The sequence below is a fragment of the Fistularia commersonii genome, chromosome 1 (assembly GCF_037954325.1).
Source record: "Fistularia commersonii isolate RoL2024-O1a breed Wild chromosome 1, RoL_Fcom_v1.0, whole genome shotgun sequence".
In the NCBI taxonomy this organism is placed as follows: Eukaryota; Metazoa; Chordata; class Actinopteri; order Syngnathiformes; family Fistulariidae; genus Fistularia; species Fistularia commersonii.
This window is the reverse complement of record NC_141284.1, coordinates 18,493,324-18,516,489: the sequence shown is the minus strand read 5'-3', so window position 1 is coordinate 18,516,489 and position 23,166 is coordinate 18,493,324. Positions and strand designations below refer to the sequence as shown.

At 44.6% G+C, this 23,166-nt stretch overlaps 1 protein-coding gene across 4 annotated transcripts in view; it reads right to left on the bottom strand.

The window, feature by feature from the left end:
• atrn (attractin) overlaps positions 1-23,166 on the bottom strand; it is a 128,450-nt gene that overhangs the window by 21,810 nt on the left and 83,474 nt on the right. For 3 of the 4 annotated variants that reach the window (XM_086152461.1, XM_086152471.1, XM_086152481.1), the window contains exon 27: positions 2,813-2,920. In XM_086152461.1, coding sequence (XP_086008587.1) covers positions 2,813-2,920 — 108 coding nt within the window. Of the gene's footprint in view, positions 1-2,812; positions 2,921-12,168; positions 12,304-23,166 lie in introns of those variants that run through there. The other variant, XM_086152491.1, reaches the window with a different exon arrangement.

Below are 23,166 nucleotides of genomic sequence, written 5' to 3'. Positions count from 1 at the left end.
CCACAGTGTTATGTTCAATTGTACTCAGGATTCAGAGCCCTGTGCTGTGAGGTATGGGGTTCCACAGGGTTCTGTTCTGGGTCTGCTGCTGTTTTCCACATACATGGTACCACTGGGCCAGATTCCGTGCTCATTTCAAATGAACTTTCACTGCTATGCAGATGATCTTCAGAGGTATATGCCATTAAACACAGATGGGTTGGATGCATTTAAATGTCTTACCTGTCTGGCTGCTGCTAAGAGCTGGTTATCAGCAAATGTCCTGCTTTTGAACTCAGCCAAGACAGAGATGATTATCACTGGACCTGCAAGGCTGTGCAATTTTACTCTGGATAGTGTTATTTGGTGCAACGACTTGGTAAGGAAGCTTAATATGTTCTTTGACAAGACGATTTCTTCCAACCTTCATATTGAACAGGTCACCGGAGTTGCCTTCTTCCATCTAGGAATCATGGCAAAGATCAGACCTGTCTACTCATTTAAGGACGCAGATATCTTATTCCATGCATTCATGACATCGCAACTGTCCTTTTATCCAGGCTGTCAAAGAAGAGTGTCCAAGGCCTGCCGACTGCTCAGAATGCAGCAGCCTGTGTTCTGACCAGAGCACATCCGTTTGAATACATAATTCCAGTGCTGGCCTCTCTCCGCTGGCCATCTTATGCACCTGACTCGGTGAAGTCTCATGTGTCTGGATGTATACTGCACTCCCAGGTTTCTAGCCATTTGTGTGTCCCCAAGCTCTGGAAAAAAAAAAAGACAGCTGGCACGCAGTGTTGTTTTTGTCAACGGAGGCGATGCCAAAATTTTTTCGTTAATAACGATGGCGATGCTAAAATTATTTCGTTGATGCACCGTTTTTTCCATGACAGTAACAAGACTGTAATGAGATAAACATGGGAATTTGATGGCTAAAGCGTGATAAGACCTTTGTGAGTTTTGGTCGACGAGACATAAAAATGGACATACATGTTAGTGGTCGGCCTCTCAAGACGTTCTAAATGCATGAAATTTCTGCTTTTTGTGTGTGCAATCTGTCAAGTAAAACCTAAAAAGTATCTGCAATGCTTCTGCAGCCTATCCTTGTCCGGTCACGCCCACCACCTGGCATTCTGCTCAACACACCCGCGGTCAATCTGCACAGACATTGGACCACGGTGGCAGCATCAACGAAGGGTCTTGGTAGTGTGAAACGACAAGAAGGTTCAGGGGCGCATTTTAAATATGATCCAGCAAAAAAAAAAAAATGAATGCACTGGAAAGGGAGATGGTGGCCACAAAGTACGTGGAAAGAATACCGCCAACCTCAAGCAGCATCTGAAGGCTAACCCTGTGGGGTTAAATTAGAAATCCTGTTAACATATCATACATATACAATGTTACTGGCAATTCGACGTGTGATTAATTTCATAGTAAGCTTACAGTGAGCGTCCCACATGCTCTTGGAGCTAATGGGATGCCGATTTCACGCTAAAATTAACTTTGTTGCGCTACAATCAATACATTAGCTTATGTGTGTTGCTGTACGTGCAGAACAGACAGGGATATTTGGCAACCGTAATGCATTGTCATATTGACCCATGTTTGAGTGCGGGACAGAAACGTTGGGGAAAATGTAGCATTTCAGACCACTTGCTGTTCCCAATGTGTCAAAATGAAAAGTACACTTGGCTTCTGTAATGTGAGCAGCATGTTTAGCCATGCTTACATTTAGTGACGATGTATTCATCTCCTTGTGTGTTTGTTTTGTCAGCACGTTGAGCTGTACTAAACAGGTCAAGAAATGTGTATTTTGTTACACATAGACTCTGCTAGCTTTAGTGATGCTGTACACTTATGGATTTATTTTCACAACATGTATGACACTTTTGCATGACAAAGTAGGGCATCAATTCATGAAAAAAACGGTGAAATATGTTGGAAAAGTTGAGATACGGAAATTATAGTACAATGGTACTTTCCCCTAAAATGTCACTAAGTACTTTCTGTAAGTATGTCTCATATTGATGAGTTGTACTGTCTTTAGCCACAGTGACATATTTTTCTTTTTAGCATAGAAAATTTAAAACTCGCACCATTTGCTAGTTTGCTCATTCCTGGCTTTTAATATTTTACCCAAAACTTCAGATACAAGCTTTTGGTACTTGGGAGAGCAGAAACGAAAGGCTTTCACAGAGTATTACAACTGAAGAAGCCTCCTGGATGGGAGGTGAAACGTCTCCAAGGAAACAAACTAAGTCAACGACAAGATTTGACAGCAAAAAGCTGTAAGGAAAGATCAGGCACATCAAACATTTAAATCGTAGCAGGGTCAACTCCCGATCCTTTGGAACGCACCACTTCCTAACCTAGTCGGTTAAAATCAATATCTGTAAGTACTGAAGTTTGATCCTGCTGTTCCTCAAAAGGGGAAAATCAAATTAATGCCCCATTTTCAGAGAAGTCCCGAGAGTGCGATGCCCCTCCCTTTGAAATCCTCCATCGGAACATTGCCGCCGTCTGCAGGTGTTAACCATTTCATTCTGATTCAAAACCACCGTCTCTCCCTGTACAGAGGTCCTGTACAGTCCGCTGTTAAAACCGCCCAGTTGCCTAGACGGCGCTTGGCCACAGCCACGCCAACAAGATATGCTCCGCCTCCACAATGCTTGCTAATTGAGCAAAATAGGCAACTCTGGACCAAAGTTAAGTGAAAGCAGTGACAGGCTGAGTTCCCTCTGCGAACTACCTCGTCATCGCCATCAAAAGAGCAGGGCAAACCCCCTGAGATTTAACGTTGACAGTTATGAGAAAAAAAAAAAACACCACTCACCTTGACATTTCCACCTATCAGGTCAGGCGGCTCCTCGTCTGTCTCCAAGGCGACATTGATGGTGGCGAAAGGCCGACTGGCCATCTGCTGCATCTCCCTCAACAGTTGCTAGGGAAACAATGAGAAAGAGGAAGCAGTGTGGAGGTTAGTCACAGGTAGATCTTGACGTGCACGTGCCGATTGGCCGCTAAGCCGTCGATTCAGGTAACCTGGAGCTGAAGTTTATGACTCAAGATTGGAACATAGGTGGGGTTTCTGGACCAACTGTCAGCTGGACTTCAGGCTAAAAGCTAAAACTTTTGCTGAAAGATTTAAGACTCGCAGCTACGACCTCTCGGGAACTAGATCGCAACTTTGGCATAAAGATTCGCTGGAATAAGCTGGGTGACGTCAGCACCCAAGCAGGATCCATCTTTCCTCCCTTCTAACACGGAGAAGCTGAGTCAACCCAAAATGTCAAGATTAGCTGCTTGACACAGCATTTCTCTGAGCCTTTTTTTGAAAAAAAGAGAGAGGAGTTCTCACAGGGTGAAGGTGTGATGATGTCATTGGTTCTCCCTTAAATGAATGATTGGGAGAAACAAAATCAGCTGACATGGTACAGGAGGTATACTCAAATCTGGACGGAGCCAGTAGAATCTCATGTGGAACCCCACTAAAACGTTATCTTGGAATGGGGGTTATAGCACCAGGTTTACTTTAGCACCCCCTTGTCTCCTGGGCAGTGAAACTTCAAGTCCGAGGCTTGAAAACCTTGATGCATTGTGACACTGGTGTGACCATGCAGAAATGAAAACCAACAGTGAGATTATTCTCTCCACATTATGGGATGCAGTGTATGTTCGTCTCGCTTCTTGACAATGGTTAAGCTAATTAAGTAAATTTTTCTATTTTTAGCCTGAAATGACTGTCCAGCAGAAGCCAAAACAAAGACACAGAAAAAAAGATAAAATGGAAAAAAATAAGAAGTATTTGGATATTTTGGGGATGTAACAGGATTAAGACTCCGCAGTCAACCAGGAGCACTGAGAGGATGTTCTAGAGGTTTAACGTCAGAATTTAAGCTGCCAACAGTTTTTTTTTTTGTTGTTTTTTTTTTCTCATTCTGGCATCGACAAACCTTCCAGTCTAAAAAAGGAAATGGCTTTCAAGGTGTTTCTTTCTTTCACCTCTGAATTTAGTTTCAGCTGCCTCTCTTTGCCTGGAAACAGTCAACACACACAGAAATACACATACACACATCCTGTTATTCATATTGGTGTTAAGTATTCAATGCAAGAAAGTCTGTAACTAACCATTTCGTTGGCATACAAAAGGTAGAGAGGGTGAGGCCTATGTTTTGCAAATGTAGATTAATTGTATTATCATTAAAGCCAGTCCTCAGTGAAAGAAGTCCTCGACGTACAGCGTTTCATGGTTATGCCACCATCTCCTATAAATTTATGAGGGAAGTGTTGTTCCATCACTCAGATGTATGGAGTTTGCTAAGTAAAAATTGGCAAGAGTAATGGACAAATACGTCCCAACGCAACGCTAAACGAGGAAGACGGCTTTGTTCACATTCGCCGTTTGTATTTTTGTTTTTGTTTGTGTATCTTTTTGGAAACTTTTTGCCCTTCTGTATGGCCTAAAGAGTCAGTCAGACTCTTCTGATGGCTGTGTTTTGTATGAAAAGAAAGACAACTAAATGGAAGGGTAATTAGATATAATAAAATGCTCAGAAATGGGCGAAACACCAACAAACATCAGCTGGTTGCTTGGCCAAAGTATGTGAGTTCTGACTGCTGTATGGATGAAATTCCAACATCAAGGACCTCCTGTACTAACATTGTGGACAATATTTCAAAAAAAAATTTTTTTCTAAACACACACACACAAATCCCTTCAAAAAAAAACAAGTTACAGTACAGTATTCAATAAATGTCACAACCTGGACTTTTAAGACCAACTCCTTTATGGAATACGGAAATATTTACAAAATTAAAAATATGCTGTTTAACAATGAAAACAGAGGGATTGCATACTTTGGAATGAGCTCAGTTGTAATCAGCCATTGAAAAAGAAAGAAAAAAAAGTTTATTATTTGAACTTAACTGGAAGTCAAGCGCCTATCAAACCAGAGTGTGATAAAACTGGATGAAAATAATAATGGAGGCAATAAAACAAGAGTGGCTTCCTCAGAAGAATGTCTTGTTAGAGTGGAATAGAAAACTAAAGAACAGTGCTCATCAGTCACTGCGGGAAAAACACAAAGTTAATTAGGTGACTGGATGTGATGATTAGTAAAGAAACAAACAAAAACAACAACAAATGGAGCAGGAATGAGTTGGAAAAGATCTAGGAAATGATCTGCCACTCCCCTTGCCTGATATACCAAGATGGGGCATCCCAGACCATCGCCGCTCGGGGGCCAAAATCCCCAGAGGCTGGGAAACTGCCACTCACAGCTGCGCCGGAGGGAAACTAAAACACGACCCTGACCTGAAATTATTTTTAGCAAGATCAGTCTTCGGAAAGTCACGGAATAAACTCAAGGAACGTCCAGCTTTTCCAGGAGCGGACCTTATCAAAACACACATTTAATTGGCAAAGCTCCTGGCAAGGAAGAGAAAAAGCAACTAAATGTAAACTCGCTTTACAGATACACGACACATCTATGTCACCATAACAACAGCCCGCCCCTCCATCTTAAATGAAGATAATCATTGTTTGAAAGAAAATAAAAATAAACCATGGCCCTGAGTAATGTGTCTTTTTTAAGGCTGAGACGTCGGGATGCGGCGTGGGGGTGGAGCTATGGACTCTCGGGGACAGAGTTTCCTTGAGTTCAAAAGTTCCACGACTGAGAGAAAAATGTCACAATTCATGAGATACAATTTTGATTTGAGAGGAGCATCCTGTGATCCCTCCGGTCAACTTGCTTTTCTCATCTTTTTTTCTTACCCTATCAGCACGCCCATGTCGCACACGCCCACCCATCCAACTGGCCAATCAGTAACAAGTATGATGAAACACAACCTGCATTTTTTTTTTTTTTCCTAAAGTGTGGTGTGAGACCACAGCTCTACCGAACTACATACAGAGGAAATACAACTGGCTTTTGACCTTGACATGAGCTGCCAATCCAAGATGGATATTTGTGGAATAACCGGGAAGCAACAAAATAATCTGGAAAACAACCCTGATGGATAAAGGGACATTGAACCCCATCACCGTGCGCATAAAGTAGCTAGCTATGCTTTGCTGGCACTGTCGCAAACTGTTTCCTAATTTGGCTCTAAGTATTGCGTGTGTGTGTGTGTGTGTGTGTGTGTATGCAGCAAATCATCCTACTGGTGGGGCAAACTGCGTACCTCAACATAATTACAGGCTGTGTGCACGGAAGCATGCAGCGCAGATCATTTACAGGGACCTGCACACGTGGGAATATCTTCATGTATGCAAATGCACACATGAGAAAATACACACTCGCATAAACACACACGGTGAGTGCAATCAATTATACAGGAATGGGAGACATTACATGAGCAAATAGCATCCGCTGCTGCTTGAAGTAACTGTGTTAGAAGTCATATCTTTACTTATATGCATAAATATGGGAAAGCACACATCGGCACAAACACACACAAAACTCACAGGTAAACGCACTGACACAACACATGTTTTGCACCACATTCTGAAATAGGACATACAGAATCTCATACATTTTTTGTTGAATTTTGAAATTTTCCTTTTCTCTTCTTCAAAGGTGGTTATTTGTAAACCTTTGACTTCCTGTTTCTGTTCTCAGATTTTCAAAAAGGTTCTAGGTCGCTGCAGAGCTAGCCCGAGGAAAGTGGGAAGTGTGTGTGTGTGTGGGAGTGTGAGGGTGTGCGCGTGGGTGAATAGGGGCATGCTGTAAACACCATATTTGGGCAGATCTTAATGGGAATTCTAAGTCCTTTCTGTGACTAGTTACCCCCCCGTGCTCAAAACTACAATGTTCCCCTTGAGTTTATTATGCAGGCCGCCTGCGACCGCTGTCATTGGCTTGCAGAAATACAAAAACAAGCCATGGCTTTTTGCAAGAAGAGTAATCCTGGATGGAGTCAGACACTTCACCAAGACATTTGCTCCATGAACACACCAAGGGACCAGGACGTAGGAGAAACAGTTTTGGTTTTTAAAAACCCAAAACCTAGAACTGGAGCTATAGCATCAGTATTTCCGAGATGACCATCATTTTTATTTTTTTTTTTTCATTTGGCATCATGTGACACAATTGGAGGTTTGTATTCAGTTCTATTTTGTGTCCATTGAGCATCTCCTTGGCAGTGAGCAGGTCACAAGACACTAAGTCTGTGTAATGTAGCCTGAGGAACGTTTTGTACATTCTGTACATTTCCTGTGCATCGTGTATTTGCGAGTGTATTTGCAGTCCCTATGTCATCTATTGTAAGTCCCTTTGGATAAAAGCGTCTGCCAAATGCAATGTAATGTAATGTAATGTAATGTAGCTCAGGGTCAGAAAAACAGTTCCATACCGGGGGGGGGGTAAGGTTGGCTGGACCTCCTCACACACTTCCTGGAATTCCCCACTGGACCTGCCCTGCGGTCCTCCACATGAGGCCAATTTATTAATGCCATCTTTAATGCCAAAATTACGTTGCTGGCGGGTGGGACCTCAATCATCCCCCTTACGGTCACTGAAGTCGTGGTGGCCAGGGAGGAAATCTTCACCTGCCGCGCCCCGCCTCCCCCCACCACTTCATCTTTCCGTCTTTTTTTTTCTTCGCAAAATAGATGGGTGGTGGGGAGCGATGGCGGGGGGGGGGCAGAGGACGCACACTGTGAATACTGACAAGAGGGGAAAGCTTTGATCTCTTGGAAGTCCTGCTTTTTTTGCCACCTGCTGTCCAAGCTGTGCACCTCCCTCCGTCCATCCCCGCCTCGCTCATTCCTCTTTTCATTTTCTCTTTCCAGGGCCCTCGCGATTGTGTACGTTTTCAGACTCGTCGGTTAAATCCGCGACGCTAATCGATATTTCATCAGAGATCGGAGCGGTATCATAAAGCAAGGAAACAAGAAGAGGAGGAAGAAGGTTGATACAATTCGAAGTGGATTAAGTCCAGAAATAGTAATTTGATGAAAAGGAAAACAAAAGAGGAAACCAATTACCTTACTGGGGGAATCTCTGGAGGGAAAGAGAGAGAGGGAAATGATCAACAACCTCTTCAATCTCTGCAAATGATCCAATCTCAATCCGATGCATTTCGGTGAAAGGGAGCCTCTGCCGCACCAAGACGCCCCGGCTGTTCCGCGTGTCCCCCTTTGGCTTTTCTGATGGGGGCGTCCATCAACATCATTCAGGGCAGTAACGTGTCTGCCGTTAAGCTAACAGATATGGAACGGGGCCAATCTCATGTAATAGATTACTATAGTAAACACCCAAGCAGGACAGGAGGTCAGACATAGGATCAGAATAAACTCTCCCCTCATGCAGACCTGTGTTTCGCTTTGGCTGCACCAAACTGCAGCCTGGAAATCATCAGGATTTTTTATAAATCAATTAACAGGGAACAAAAAGTTGTCTGACACGGTTAAAGAAATAAAATAACATAAAAAGGACACCTGCACTTCTAAGTACTGACTCCGGGGTGACCGCGAGACAAAGAAGGAGGGAGCGGCAATAACCATCGATAAAAAGACGGGGAAAAAATTGATAATAAAATAAGCGTCACTAGAACCAGCTAACCCCCACACAGACACAAAGCGAAGTGACTGATATCAGCAAGTCAACAGGAAGCAGGAGCGGCAAAACACTCAGTAAGGTTCCCCGTCACGGTTTGAAGCCACGCCGAGGACGAAACAAACTGCTACCACAGCAGGTCCCAGTGGGATCAAAGAACAGGAATAAGAACCGGTTCTAAGCAAACCAGAAGAAAGAAAAAAAACAGGCCTGAAGAGCAAGCACACTGGGTTGAAAAGAGAAGGTATTGATTGACAGCCTGTAGCTGAGCCTTTCATTCTGTCGGAACCCGAGGAAACAGAACGCTCGGAAACTCATCTCGAGTTAAAACAGAATACAAACTGCTCGGAACCTCGGGACCAGGACAATGGTCGCACAATTCAAGGTTGTTGTCCCTGCTTGGTCACAATAATGGGACGGAAGAGTAAATGAAAATGTCACAGCTTGTTTTTTTGTCACACAAAGATCGTTAATGTGAGGATGATAAAGAGCAGAGCCAGTAATAATGGTAGGCTCACCTGGAGGGATAACCACATTTACGTTGCTGTCAGTTTGTTCTTGATAAAGCGGTCATTTTGTCCATGGGAAGCGTGGTTATGAAAGAGAGGTGGCTTGAAACTTCCAAGGAGAGTTCGCGCCCACCTGCTCCCCAAAGTTAAAAACAGCAGGAAGAGAAACCACTCACTCCCCGTTGGAAGTCAGTGTACTGTCAAAATAGAGCTTTATTCGATTTTCCGAAATAAATTGGAGATTAATTTTTTTTAAAAACCTCACTGTTTTTGGACTGTGGACTGAGGAAGACAGAGAACATGGATAGAACGCAGGCAGAAGAACATGGAGAGCCAATAGAGAGAAACCACGCAGGCTGGGCGGGCTTTCAATTCATCAAATCCAAATCCTTTCCATTGGGGTTATTTTCCAGGGTGAACGGGAGACGGAACAGTTGAGTCATGCTGTGATTCGTGTCATCAGTCCAGGGGATGAAGTGATGAAACTGTCAGATGAGATTTGTCGCCACAAACGCCGAATTTGATTTGTGATGTGAGACAGCTCAGCTTTCGATGAGGAAGCGCGCGAGCGCTGTGAGGGATCGGAGGAGAATCACTCCCCCCCGGACACAAAAAGTGAACCCCCCACGGTTTGTTCTCTCATGCTACAGAACTTGTCAGCGGAGGTCGCTGGCATGTTGGAGCAAGTCAGCGCCACCCCGGATAAAGAGACAAATGACAGCGAAGAGAAGGGAAATCAAACAGAGTCCGAAAGTACCGGAGCGAGGGGAGGGTGAAGTTTGGAGTTGATGATAAGCCCGTTGCCAGCTGCATGATGGACGGGTGGGAGTGCCGGGAGTCTAATGTTACGGGGTCACCTGCAGTACAATGGTGTTAAGCCGGCCCGTACATTGTGGGTAATAAGACACAGGCGCTGATCCACGGTCTAATTATATCCAGCGTCTCTGTGGAATTACGATTAGCAGGGTTTAGACCTGTCTTGGGATCTGTGAGACACAAAAAGGCCATGTGTTCGCACACACTGTAACATGCGGACACATTCAGCTAATGTTAATGACAGTGCTGGAACCATCCGACGGCTCCTTTGTTGGTAGAAATGGTCTCGTCGAGCCACATTTTCATCCATCACACAAAAAGCTTTTATTTTGAGCTGCGCGGTAATTTGAGATTATCAAAGTACACGTGTCGTCCAGAGCATGCTTAGCTGGCTGGCAGTACAGCCGCATGTTCTGGTCTAACTGTAGCGGTGAAAAGATGAATCTTCTCAACATCATTTTTGTGATGTGAAGTTTCACAAACCTCCTGAGAGCCACTAGATTGACTGCACAGTGTTACTGGGAAAAAATCTACAAGGAAATTGCATATAAATCAACTGGTGGTCGAGCAGGTCCGTCGCCAGGAGGGAGCTAATAGAACTGCAAAGCTTGTTAAGACAGTTAGATCCAACTCTGAAGTGGCTGAAAGCAGCAGCCAGTGGATGTGGATAAAACGGAAGGACCCCTGCTGGGCTAACAGAGCTGACCCACTCTGGGTGATTGGGCATGGGACGCAAGCTCAGACCTGATCAACCTCTAGCTGGCCACCTTTGACCGAAACACCCTATATAATCAAAGGCACACTATTGATGACTTGTCCGAAAATGAATATGTGTTTTCTGAAGTTTCCTCTCAGTATATACCTCATGTAAGTGCATACCATCTACAGCAGGGGTGCTCGATACGTCGATCACGATCTACCAGTCGATCGCGAGGGTAATATTGGTAGATCGCATGACATTAAAAAAAATAGACGTCAACCTATCATCCATCCCGTCACTTGATCGATATAAAGGGCAGCCAGTCAGATGACATTTGATTTTTTCTGACACTGAGGTCACTGCACGTGCACAAACAACGGCGGGAAGTGCAGTAAGACTAACAAGCTACTCTGCAAGTTAGCTCCAATTTTTAGCCCTCAAGTTTTTTTCTTAAACTTAGCAAAGGGTCTAAAATGAGTGGGGGAGCTGGACCAAGTAAGAAGACTTATCAATTTCATACGAAATGGGACTAGGACTTTTTTTCACAATGAGATTTTTGAAGTGCGTTCGCCTCATCTGCCGGTCTACCATCGCAATACCAAAGAAGGGTGACGTGGAGCGGCATTTTCTGACTGTTCATGGACAATATGACACGGATATCCCGCCAAAAAGCGAGCTGAGAAAGAGAGAGGGGAAGGAATTAAAAAACCATTAGTCCGGACAGCAGTCACTTTTCACACAACAAACTTCAAAAGCGGAAGCCGCGACCGAAGCATCGTTCAAGGTGAGTGACGTCATCGTAAATAAGGCTGGCCGTCAGCAGCTACTGTCCGGACTATCATTCAATTCAATGCAAGTAATCAGAGTGAACGTGGGTCATGACAAAAAATGTACGTCATTATTTTGTGTTGTGCAATATTGGCTCATGCGGTTATGCGAGTTACATCAACATACATTGCACATATAAAGAATGTTTTGCATTTTTGTTGTGGGTAGATCATTTTGACTTGGTCATTTTATAAGTAGCTTGCATGCTGAAAAAGTGTGAGCATCCCTGATAGACAGTGAAGAAAGTGAAGTCATGTGACGCAACTTTATGCTACAAATGGGAGAGCAAAAATATAAGAGCACGATGAGGGTTCATGGGTCGGACTACGCTGCAAAAAAAAAATTTCGTCCGTTGTGGTGAAATGGTCATGTTGTACAAGTGCGCTGCTTTTCTCAGAAGCTGACTGGCCAATCCAGACCGGGCCAATGTTGATTTTCCCCCATTGTTGTGGTGTTGGAATTTCCTCCTTGTTTACATTCACAACCTGTTGTACTGTTTCTTCTTCTAAACCATATCTGCTTATTCCTTCAGAGCTGCAAAAAGATGCGTGACTGTATTATAAAAAAAAAAAAGGAGGGGGGCCGGTTACAAAACTCTCATTCTCTATCGCAGGTAGTCGAGGCGCCGCTGCTCGTTTCCATCCCATTTTGATGAGTCTGCATGCTGTCAGGCCCAAGGAGACCCTCACAGCTCCGCTGTGCCGAGGATACCATTAAAGAGCTCCCCGCTTTGCAGGAGATGCATGTTTTTTTATCCTTTTTTTTTTTCACCCGGGGAATCTCAGTTTCCTGTGCCGGTGACCTTCAGCGCTCTCCTCCCGTCATCTCGCGTATCCGTACTTCTCACTTCAGGATTGATCACCTCCGAAATGGGTCTTTTGTTCTGCGCAGTGGTACGGCGAACATTGACCTCAGGAGAGGGAGAGAAAGGATGGAAGGTAGCAATCAAAGAGCACCCCAGAATCACTCTAGTTAATCTACGGGGGCTTCAGGGGGCTTTAAAGGTGTTAGTCTGAGTGTGTGTGTGTGTGTGTGTGTGTGTATGTGTGCGTGTGCAAGGGGGGGGGTCTTCACTTCAGAAAAAAGCTTTCCTCTCTTCACGTCCCATTCATCACCAGCTGCCATGCTGTCAATAAGGCAAGCGCGCCGGGAACAAGTTCGGAACCTGCACGTACCCTAAAGGAAGCTTACACTTAACTGACTGCACTCTCTTTCAAAGTAAAATTTTGGGCTGTTTTGACCAGCTAAACAAAAAAAAAAAAAAAAAAAAATCGAAATGAAAGAAAAAGAACTGCTATAGTCACTTTCATTAGAAACTTTTCCGGGGAAAGGTTTACGGGACTCACTGTCTGAATTTCATTAGCGTCGCTTTCAAGGGAGACTTTTACTCGTTTGATCGTCTTATTTCTATTGCGCAGGATTTTATTATCTCCGCCGTCGAGGGATGGTTTAAGCGCTTTATGTGGCCGGATGCCGTTTCAGAGAACAGGAATTAGCGCAGGACTTATTTTAATGGCACACAGGCTTCGGGAGTTACGAGCGAATGAATTTAATATAATATTCCTCTAAATGAGTGAAAATGTGATAGAAAGTGATCTTATGATCATTTATTTCCTAATTATGGGATACATCGTTACATTACTGGGGGTTATGAGCTTCCAGTAACCATAATACGCTCTGCGATATTATGATACCGGCTGGAAATTGAGCACATTAGCAGGTTTTACTGTCACAGCTTTGACCCATTTACTGATGATTTCAGGCCACCGAAGACGGCAGCGGAGACGGGTGGGATGTCGCTGAAGGCCTGCCACACACCTGAGTGGGGGAGGAGGTAGATGGAGGGAAGGGTGGCATCGGGGTAACGCTGACAGAATGTGTACCTTTAAGTGTGACAGCAAGCGCAGCGTGTGGTTTTGGCGGGAGTGTGCCGGCCGGAGTCACCTTGAGCAATCCATCTTCCACCTCCAGCCGGGAGGGAAAGCACCAGTGCGGTGGTGGGGGGGTAAGTTTCCTCCTACTTAATAGCACTATTTGGCAGGTAAGATAATGCGCGCACGCACACACACACACACACACACACACACACACACACACACACACACACACACAAGCGCGCACACTCGCACACATGCAGCCGCAGACACTGGTTTCGCTTCAGCCTCATCGTCAGGGTTGACATGCTGCCCGTGGATGATTCTAAATCAAGTTAGACAGTTTTATAGAGAAAAATAAAGATGAGTCCTCAGAGCAACAAGGCCATATTAGAAGTCAAAAGGTTTTGGTTTTGTTTGAAAAGGACTAACTGGCGTGGAATCACCCAAGATCTGGTTTGTGAAAGAACAGCAGCGACCTTCGCCCAACCTTCGCCTCTCACTATCACGTCGTTAGACACACATGAAAAATCTCATTAAAAGGAACATGTGAATCCTTTGCTCGTCATGATTTATCATTTCATGCTGACCTCACAACGTCCCAAATGACAAAATGTAAAAACATTGCATGTGGAAGCTGAGACCAGAGGTCACCGTGACCCCCGACAGCCAGACCTTCTCTTCTCATCCTCCAGGCAAAATGAACATCTGACACAAATTGAGAAAAATGCCCAGAAGGCAACACAGAGGAACTGAGTTCACCAGAGCAGGATGCACGAAGCCCTTGGCAGTGGTTTTCTGTATTTTGCTGGTGGAAAAAAAAAACAACACAAAAACTGGAGTTAAAAGAAAAAAAAAAAAAAAAAAGCAGAACTAAGGTGGTAAAAATCAGCAACACAGTCTGTAACTCATAAATAAAGAAAAGGAGAGAAGCAGGGAAGATGTACGCCGTTAAAAAGACGCTGCTTTTCTCTAAGTGAGAAAATTTCTGGACACTAAAAAAATTGCAAAACACATCAAACCCTGTTTTATTAAGGTTACTATTACATAAATCTGTTCTGCAGGTCAATATGGCGGCTAAGGTACTCTTTCTATTTGTATCTTAATCTTCCCGTCTGCAAGGCCCGAAGCCTGGATTTAGCAGTGCTGAGGTTAATGGTGCGGGGACGTATAAAGAGAACTGGATACAGCATCGGTGGGCGGAGCCTCCGTGTCCACGGCACATGAAAGCTGCTCAGCGGCGCGTGGTAACTGAAAATCATTTCCCTTTTTCCAGCGACCCGAAACGCTGGGGCAAGCTGAGACCTGTGCTGCCGGCCGAGACCTGTTTTATAACAAGCGCCTGGATAAAATGCTTCGGGGCCCTTCTGGAAAACTGTCACTGAACCAAATGGCTCCATTAGCCTTTGCCATTTTACACTGGCCGTGGCACTTGAAAAGCAGCTACTTATTTTTCAGTAAATGACCACAAATAAAAAACTGTTAGTAAGTGTGGGTCACATGTTCAGCATTCGTTGACCTGTATTCTTACTGGTCCCCCAGTATGAGTTGATCTTTAGTGACCTGAATGTCGCACTTAAGATGGCCATCTAATGAAAGACTTCGTAAAGCAAGTACTAAAGTGTAGTGTATAGCGAACACGTTGCCACGGTCACCGTGTCAGCCCAACCACATCAATAGGCCTCAACTAGACAGAGAAATGAAGAGAGGAGGAAAAATCCATTCACCCATCCATCCGTAACCTCCCAACCCCAGCTTTTAGTGCGATGCAGCGACAAGTTAAAAGAATTTAATGGAGGCCCGTTTGCATTGACGCCTCCTGCCACGGCCGCTGCAGTGGCATGTAAATGTGCTAGAAATCTTTTTTTGTGTCTGTCATTTGTCAAGCCATGGAGGAAAAAAAAAAGCCTTATGCCAAATCCACTATATGACAAAGGTTTCTAATGACATTGGGGGCGGGGAGTTGAAGAAAAACGACAACAACACTCGAGCACCGCTGAAATATGGCTAAATTACAGATACACCCCGATTGGGCAATTCAACAAAGGGGTGCCTTTAACTGTATTATTGAGTGAGTTGCTAGAATAATGGGGCCATCGAAGCCACGGGATTGATGCAGCTCCAGAAAGTTCCTCCATGATGTCATAAATCTCCCCACAGCTCACCTTTTTGTACCCCTGTCCGCTGGGAGGAGGTAAAAAAAAACGCCTTCAGCCCCATCATCAGAATGAACCTCAAGGATTTGACTCCTATTGTCTCTTCTTTTTTTTTTTTTTTTCTTCGTGCTCTTCGTTTGTTTGGCGGCTGGGCTGTTAATAAAACCCCAGCTAATTAATAAAGAACAGGACCCTGAATGTCCTCGGGCTGCCACAGCCCTACAAAAAAAAAGAAAGAAAGTGGCTAAAATTAGTTTTCGCTAAAAGTCTTGTGACATTGGTCTGACTTAAAGCTGTTTCGTTCACCTTCCTGAACCTCCTGAATTTTGGAAGAGAGAGTTTCCACATTCTCTTGCGCCTTCAGTTTACACAAGTTGGTGTCGGATAGCAAGATGACGGGACGTCACTGTCCGGTAGGACAAGTGGGCGACCCCGGAAGTGCCCTGCCGACTCACGAACATGTCAATGTCTGCGCATGAACCTACGTTCCCTGTGTGAATGTGGAGGTTTCCTCCAGACTCTCCATCTGCCTACAACAGTTCAACAACAGTTAGTAGGATCATTGAAGACTACCTACTGTCTGTAGTTGTGAAAGGTTGGATTGGTTGTGGAGGCGTGATTAACCAGTTAAATCACGCCTCCTGCCCTGATGACAAATGAATGGATGAATCAAGAAGGTGGATGAGAGTCCTCCACTGAGGGTGTACTATCGTGAGCTACATAAGACAAATCCAGGTCACAAAGGCTACAACACACCGGCAGGACCTGAGCGACCAGAGGGAGTGAACTGTCTGAAAGAGGACAAACGTTGTCGACATCACTGCCATCAATCAAGCCGCAGAGGAGGGGGTTGTTCAAATCCTGCTACCCAGGGGATAGCGGAATATCTGTCTGTCAGTATCTTTGGATCAGAGCAGCAGGAAGGCATCAGGTTTGATGCAGGTCTTAATCAAAATTTGGACCATCAGGACATCAGCAGCTGCTGAGTCTGGCAGAGACCGAATAGACTTCAACCCTGAAGGAACTTGTTCTTGTTTTTTACTCTATAGATTTTGGACCTGATTAACCGACCGCCTGGAATATGAGCCACGGCCAAAAACCCGAGCACAGTGCGTTTATTACACAGAATTAAACTACATGGAAGTGAGACATTTAACTGTGGAAAAAAAAATGATGTAAGAGTTCAATATGTTGTTGAAACTGCAAATACTTGAAATCCAGAGCTCAGACGCAATGCATTGAGGCAGAAGGCGGAGGCATGGTGGCTTCCTGGAATTCTGAAATGAAGATCTATTACAGAGCATCAGGTGACACCTGCAGAGCGAAGGTGCGAAGGAGACATCGGGGCGTATGCAAAAAAATGAGATGGTGTGTTTCAAAATGGAAATAGGCCAACTGACTGGGAGACTGATTATCAAATTGTCACTCCCCAGAAGCACTATCTCCTTGTACCGTATGCACGGCTCCTGCAGTTGTATGTTCTCTGTTTTCTGAGCATGTGTTTTTTAAATATCCCCAACTCGGTGTATTAACCAATCAAGCTGTCTGAGTCGCAGCATTCAAGACTCAAGCTAATTGGAAACGGCCGGCGGTCGCTTCCTGAGGTTTGTTGCTCTGCCAGGGCCCATGGTCTTTATCACCTGGAGCTCCTTAGACAAGGGCGCAAAGAAAGTCTCAAAGCTGCCGTTCACGCCAGCTGCACCACTTGGACATCAAACTAAAATTAGAGCATGCGGATATTGACAACACGCTAGCCAGCGAAAGCAGAGCGCGTCTTGTAGGATAAGTGCAGCGAGGGAACAACCTGAAATATTGTTCTGATTAACACCTAGGATGGTTGTCGCTCTGGGCTGTGATATTCGAGAACACAAAAGAAAGTTTTAAACAGTTAAGTAAATTATTTATCCCTTTAACTGCGTGGCAGGGCAGTAAATCCACATCCCAGCACATAACGGAGAGAATGTTGGCAAAAGTTTATCAGCACCATTTCACATTCGGACGTTACCGTGTAAGAATTTTCTTTTACTTCAGTCTTATTCTTAGCTGAATAAAGGCTTAACATATCACAGGTTTGAAGCCCTGGTTGGACTAGGGCACCCGCTGGTTGCAGGCAATGCTTTGTCATTAGTCTGTGTTTATTAAATAACATAAAAAGGACAAAATCCAGCAGAAAGGGAAAATCAGGACATTCATTTTTCTTAATAAAATAAATGCTAGCACACGGCTACAAGAAGAGTCACAGCCAAGTCTAAACATCTGCCGTCAGTAACTAAACTGTTGCAGCGACTTCGAGCTAAATGCCGAAATACTGAAAGGCTGAACGAAAGACGTTAAGAAAAATGACTTTAGACAGGAAGGATTTGCAGGAAAATGCAGGTGAGGAAACAGATTTTTTTTTAGAAACAAGAGTTTGACAGTCAAAATGATAAAAGAAAAAAGGATTTACTTTGATACTTTGAGTATTTTATAAGGGCAGTACTCAGTGTGAAGTACATGATTCCTCAGCAGAGGACGACTGACTACGCTGGCCAAGGGATTCGAGCACACGTGCATCCGAGCAGCAGGGGGCGACGGGGTCGGGCCGTGGCGATAGTTAGAGGTCAAATGGTTACTACCTTCTGCGGGGGAGGATGTGGTCAAGCGGGAGAGGGCGCAGGGACAGAGACCGCTGCTGTCGTGTGAGGGTCGGCAGTTCGCTCTGGTAAAGGGCACCAGGACAAAGCCTTGAAATCATTTAACAGCTTTGTTATTTGCTCTGATCCCCCCCACCACCCACCGCCCCAGAGAAGCATTATCTGTTGCAGTACTTCTCAACTGAAGTAATGTTATCAGACCAAACAAATCAAATACTGGGAGTTCATCTGTATTTGTGGGTGTTTGTGGATTACTGGGGAATAAAATAAATTACCCACAGAGGTTTTACTGTTATTTTTCCCTCAACCTTCCAGTCCTCGCAGTTCCCAGGTTTGGCTGCAAGGTCCACCTACTCTCCCTATGGCCAGGTGTCTATGGCCATCCAGGACCCCACTAGCTGCACTACGAACAACCCCGCCCCCCCAGTCCATTTGATAGTGAGGTCACTATTTAATCCCACCCCGAGTTTATGTTTCTCTTTATGCACAGCAGTATAACTGCTAAGGGCACAGGAAATACACTGCAGCTGCAAAACTTATAGAAATATAACTAATGCTGCTACATCCCAGTGAGACATCAACAATTCATGAAGAAGACAGGGTGCATGTCAGGTGAAAGCTTAGGTAAAGGTACTGCCGCAAAAGCTGCCTTTTGTCTGGAGGGATTTCCAGTAGCCCCGTCGGTTGAAGGAGCCTTGGATCTGTATCTGGATGCCAGGTCTCCTGGCGTCGGATCGCCCAAAGGCCGCCTCCAAGCGTCGAAAGAGAGATTGTCAACACCCTGTTATCTGCGCTATTAAAGGAGGAAGTTTAAAAAAGTAAGTCCATATTACACTTCAAAAGGCCACTGCTTTCCCGCTCATCTAACGACGGTGGCAGGTATCCATGACGACAAACTGAGATTTGACATCCGAGGGGAGTTTCATATTTTCAGCTGGGAGGCGGGTGGTTGTTGAGATGGCAGTAGTGAGCGAATGCAGGCACCATGGATGGAAGTCTTAATAGTGTAATAAAACACGCGTGGATATCCAAAGACATTTATGCCATCTTTGGCCCTCCCTGCGGTCCAACTTCAGCGAGCCAGGGAGAATCCGCAGCGCCATTTTTCAGTTGAAACTCATCGCTAACGGCCGCAGTCATCATCGCATCCTACCACGTCTGTCCCGCCGGGTGCACTGCACCGCTAATTCACGTCAAGTGACGAGTAATGCTCATGGCAAGGAGAGCTGGAAAAATACAAGCGCTGTCGCCTGGACATGGCGGGGGCAGGTAAAATGCAAAGCAGTGCAGGATGATAACTATTGCAGCTTTCTGTTTTTTTTTGTTTTTTTTTTTTGTGTGTGTGTGTGGGGGGGGGGGGGGGGCGCATTTGGTGCAAAATCAATTTTAAAAAAAAACAAACGCCAGACTTTCTGTGCTGTGAAACCAAGGTTGGGATATAAAGGGGATTTTTTATATATTATATAAATCGAGAGAGAGTGAGAGAGAGAGATTTTTTTTTAATTTATATTTGATTTAAATCTTTTAGAAAAAGGTTTACCTTTTTATTTTTTTTATCTTTTTACCAAATTATCCAAATATGGAAATATGGATGGTATTGTAGTTTTTTTTTTCAATATGTTTAAAATGACAAAAAAATTGTTGTCACAGGCCATCTCCGTGGCAGGGAAGGATTACAATAAAAGTAACCAAATAAAAATTGAAAAGTCACACTACTCTGTGTGTGTGTGTGTGTGTGTGTGAGACTGATCTTGCTTTTGTGTCCTCCAGCAAAGTGAGCGCGTGCTAAAGTGGGATCATTATTACAGTACGTTTGCGTCATGAGACAAAGTGCCGTCACAACTCGCCCCATCTCTGCTCCAATTATCAGGCTTATCCTCTCAGATCGGGGGCTTCATCTGCAACGGATGCTGGTTCAAGTTCTGCTTAGCCTCAAAAAAAAAAATGCTGGTGAAAGTACTTTGCTGCTCTAAGGAAGCAAGTTAAAATTAAATTAATGAATAGCAGTGATCAGGTGAGACCTGCTGCACCCTCATCTTCACATCAAGCGGCAAAGTCGAGTTTCCGTCAATTTTCAGCCAAAAGTTTCTTGTGTTGTTTGAGTGTTAATCAGTTGCCATCTGGCTGTTAGGTCTCATAAGATGGCCCTGAGTCAGTCGGACAGAACCCAGTGGTGTTCGCGAGAACGCGCCGTTCTTTGAGGGAGTCAAGCACACCAACCTCCGAAACACAAGGGTTTTTTTTTTTTTTTTTTTTTTTTTAGAAACTACCAAATAAATAAATAAATAAATACATTTCCTCAAGCGCTTCAACAGATTTCTACCCAAACAAAAAAAAAGTACATTTTAGACGACAACATAATTACGTGTCTCGCGCAGTTGAAGGGCTGTTGAAACAGATCGGTGAGGTGACGACAAAATCACACACAATGACAAAGACTGTGTGTGTGTGTGAGTGTGCGATAACACAATAGCGGTGTGTTCACGGGTACACTGTCACAGCTGATGCAAGCGGGGAGAAACACGGGTGGATCTGAGATGAATGCTTGAGCGAAGCCCCGGGGTTGCGGGGGCATGCTGAGTTGAGGTAACCGAATCTACAGTCTCACTTTAGGACAGAATCATGATATTAGACACCGTTCCATGCTTCCATATGAAAATGGTCAAAACGTAGTTTCTAATAATAACGGTAATGAAAGCACCATGTTTGGGCTTAAAGTCTTCGGCGGCGAATTAAACAGCTGAGGAGTGGAGAGAGGGGTTTAGTCTTCAATGACATGCCCACTACTGTTTACTAGTGAAGTAATTGCAACTGATATTATCATGAGGCACGCTTGGACAACACTGTGTTTTTGTTTGTTAAAATAAAATAGGGTGTCATTAAGATCAAAATCAAAACACTCCTTGTGCTGTAGAACAAGCACAGAGGAAAAAGTATCATTATTTCCCATCCGTTTTGTATAAGGACCAGTTGTCGTGTACACGTGTAGTACTGCAGTAATAGTATGTGAAGACATTCGCTGTTCTAATCCAATACAATGGTCTCAGACTCAAAAGGATAAAAGAAACACAAGTGCTATTACTAGTTTCTGACAGGGTTCGACCCTTTCCCACCAACCAGCCATGTGGTAAAAACTTCACTTTCATACCTCTGAGCTAAACAGTTCCTGGGAACCGTGAAACAGTACTTTACCCTTTTCAAATGTTAGGAAATACACAAAAACAAATTCACAGGTACAACAAGGGAGGTTGTTATTGGATGGAGTCAGCACTTTTGTGGAACTGAAACTTCAACCGTTTAAATTTTTTTTATAAATATAGCTATACACCTTTTTTTTTTTGAGGTTGGAGAAATCCCTGATCAGGAGAGGTGATGTTTCCATACGTCCCTACAGGAAAGACGCCGAAACACTGAGGGACTGAAACCACAACACGTGGCGGTAGAAACTCTACGCGGGAGTCGGAATGAATTTTTCATCTCCAGAAGTAAGTTTCAGACGGAATGGGGATGGGGGGGGGGGGGGGGGGGGGGGGGGGTTGAACAGATACCACTGCGAAGATTTGACTTGACTTAGTGTTCGGTACTGAAACCACACCTATAACTAATTAAGGGCCGGAAGACGTCCCCTTTGCACCAAGCGCTGCGCTCCTCGCCCTCATTATGCACGCTTTGATTTGAATGGATTGGACGTCTCCCAAAGGTGCCGGGGCGCTTTGCATAATAGATCTCCTCAAGGAGATCCCATGGTAGTGGAAAGGGGAACCTGACTGTCTTGCTGGAAGCGTCCTGATAATTTAAGTTCGATTAAAGTTCTGGAAAATGCATCGGCGGAATATTCCTGCTGGCAAGCACTGAGCGTGAGAAAAGCTGTATCGGAGAAGATCTTCCAGTGCGTGGGACAAATACCTGTGAGTTACGATGCCGCTTTGTTTCATAAGCGCTAAACAAGGCACTGGAGTGCAGGCGTCGTTTCGGGATTACTTATATTAAAAGCAAACAGCTTTGAAGAATTATGTTTCAAGGCGGATGCTCGAGTTCAAACAGTGATGCCACTCCTTTTTCCTAAAGAGCTCAGAGACATTGATACTTCCCGGCACGGGCTCACGTCGCTGTCCCAAGAGGCTCGTCATGACAGTAAACTTCAGTTCCTTCAAGTCAAGCGGGAGGCAGGGACAGGAGGAAAAAAAAAAAAAAAAAGTAAGTAAAAATGTGCGCTTGCGGCCTCCAACACACACGGCCCTGCAGCGTGAGCATCAAACATAGCGGGTGCCATTCTGCAGGGCATGACTGCACGCAGACCTGCGTCAGTGCGCAGGTGACGCCGGCACCGCTGAGCCTGGAAACAAAGACCGGAGGGACGGAGCCACCATATCGCCATCAACGAATCAGGCGGCTGGAACAAGCAGGGAGCAGACCTGATAGGAAAAAACACAAATAGCTTCCCTGTAGACAGGGGAACTATGGATGTATAGTGTTTGCGCAGCATATATGTGGAGGTGGTCATCAGTGAATAAGAGGGTTTGTTCCTGCATAAGCGGGACATGGTAATTGCGATGGAAAATGAAACACCGGCTCGGCTTCCTGCACGCAATGGCGAGCGGGAGTTCAAGCTTTAGCAGAGCACGGAGGATCCCAGGGAGAGTCGGCTGTTTTTTAGTCTTGACCAGGGAAGTAGAAAGAACAAAAAAATGAATTCTCACTCAACAGCTCCTGAAGGCGACAACTGCAGCAAAATGAAACAAACAGGTATTGGTCCATCAGCTGATATTAGATCTAGATTGAAAAGTTGTGAACGTCAATGAGTGATACTGGAGAACATCTGCAGCAGCCCGCTGCAGGGAACCTCCATTTCACATCTGAAGAAAAATATCAATTTAATGTTGGAAGGCAAACACTCAGACCAAAGTTGACTTGAATGTTAGAAGTATGAAGCATCTGAAGGATGTGACAACGTCTCGCCTCGTGGACAAGAACATCTGAACGCTCCGAAGACGCGGACCCAGTGTGGATGACAGCGGCCACAATCCAACCTAGAACTGAGGTCTGAGTGACATTGAGGTTCAGCGGGTGCAGGTACAAGAGAAAGCGATCGGGTCTTTGATTAAATATT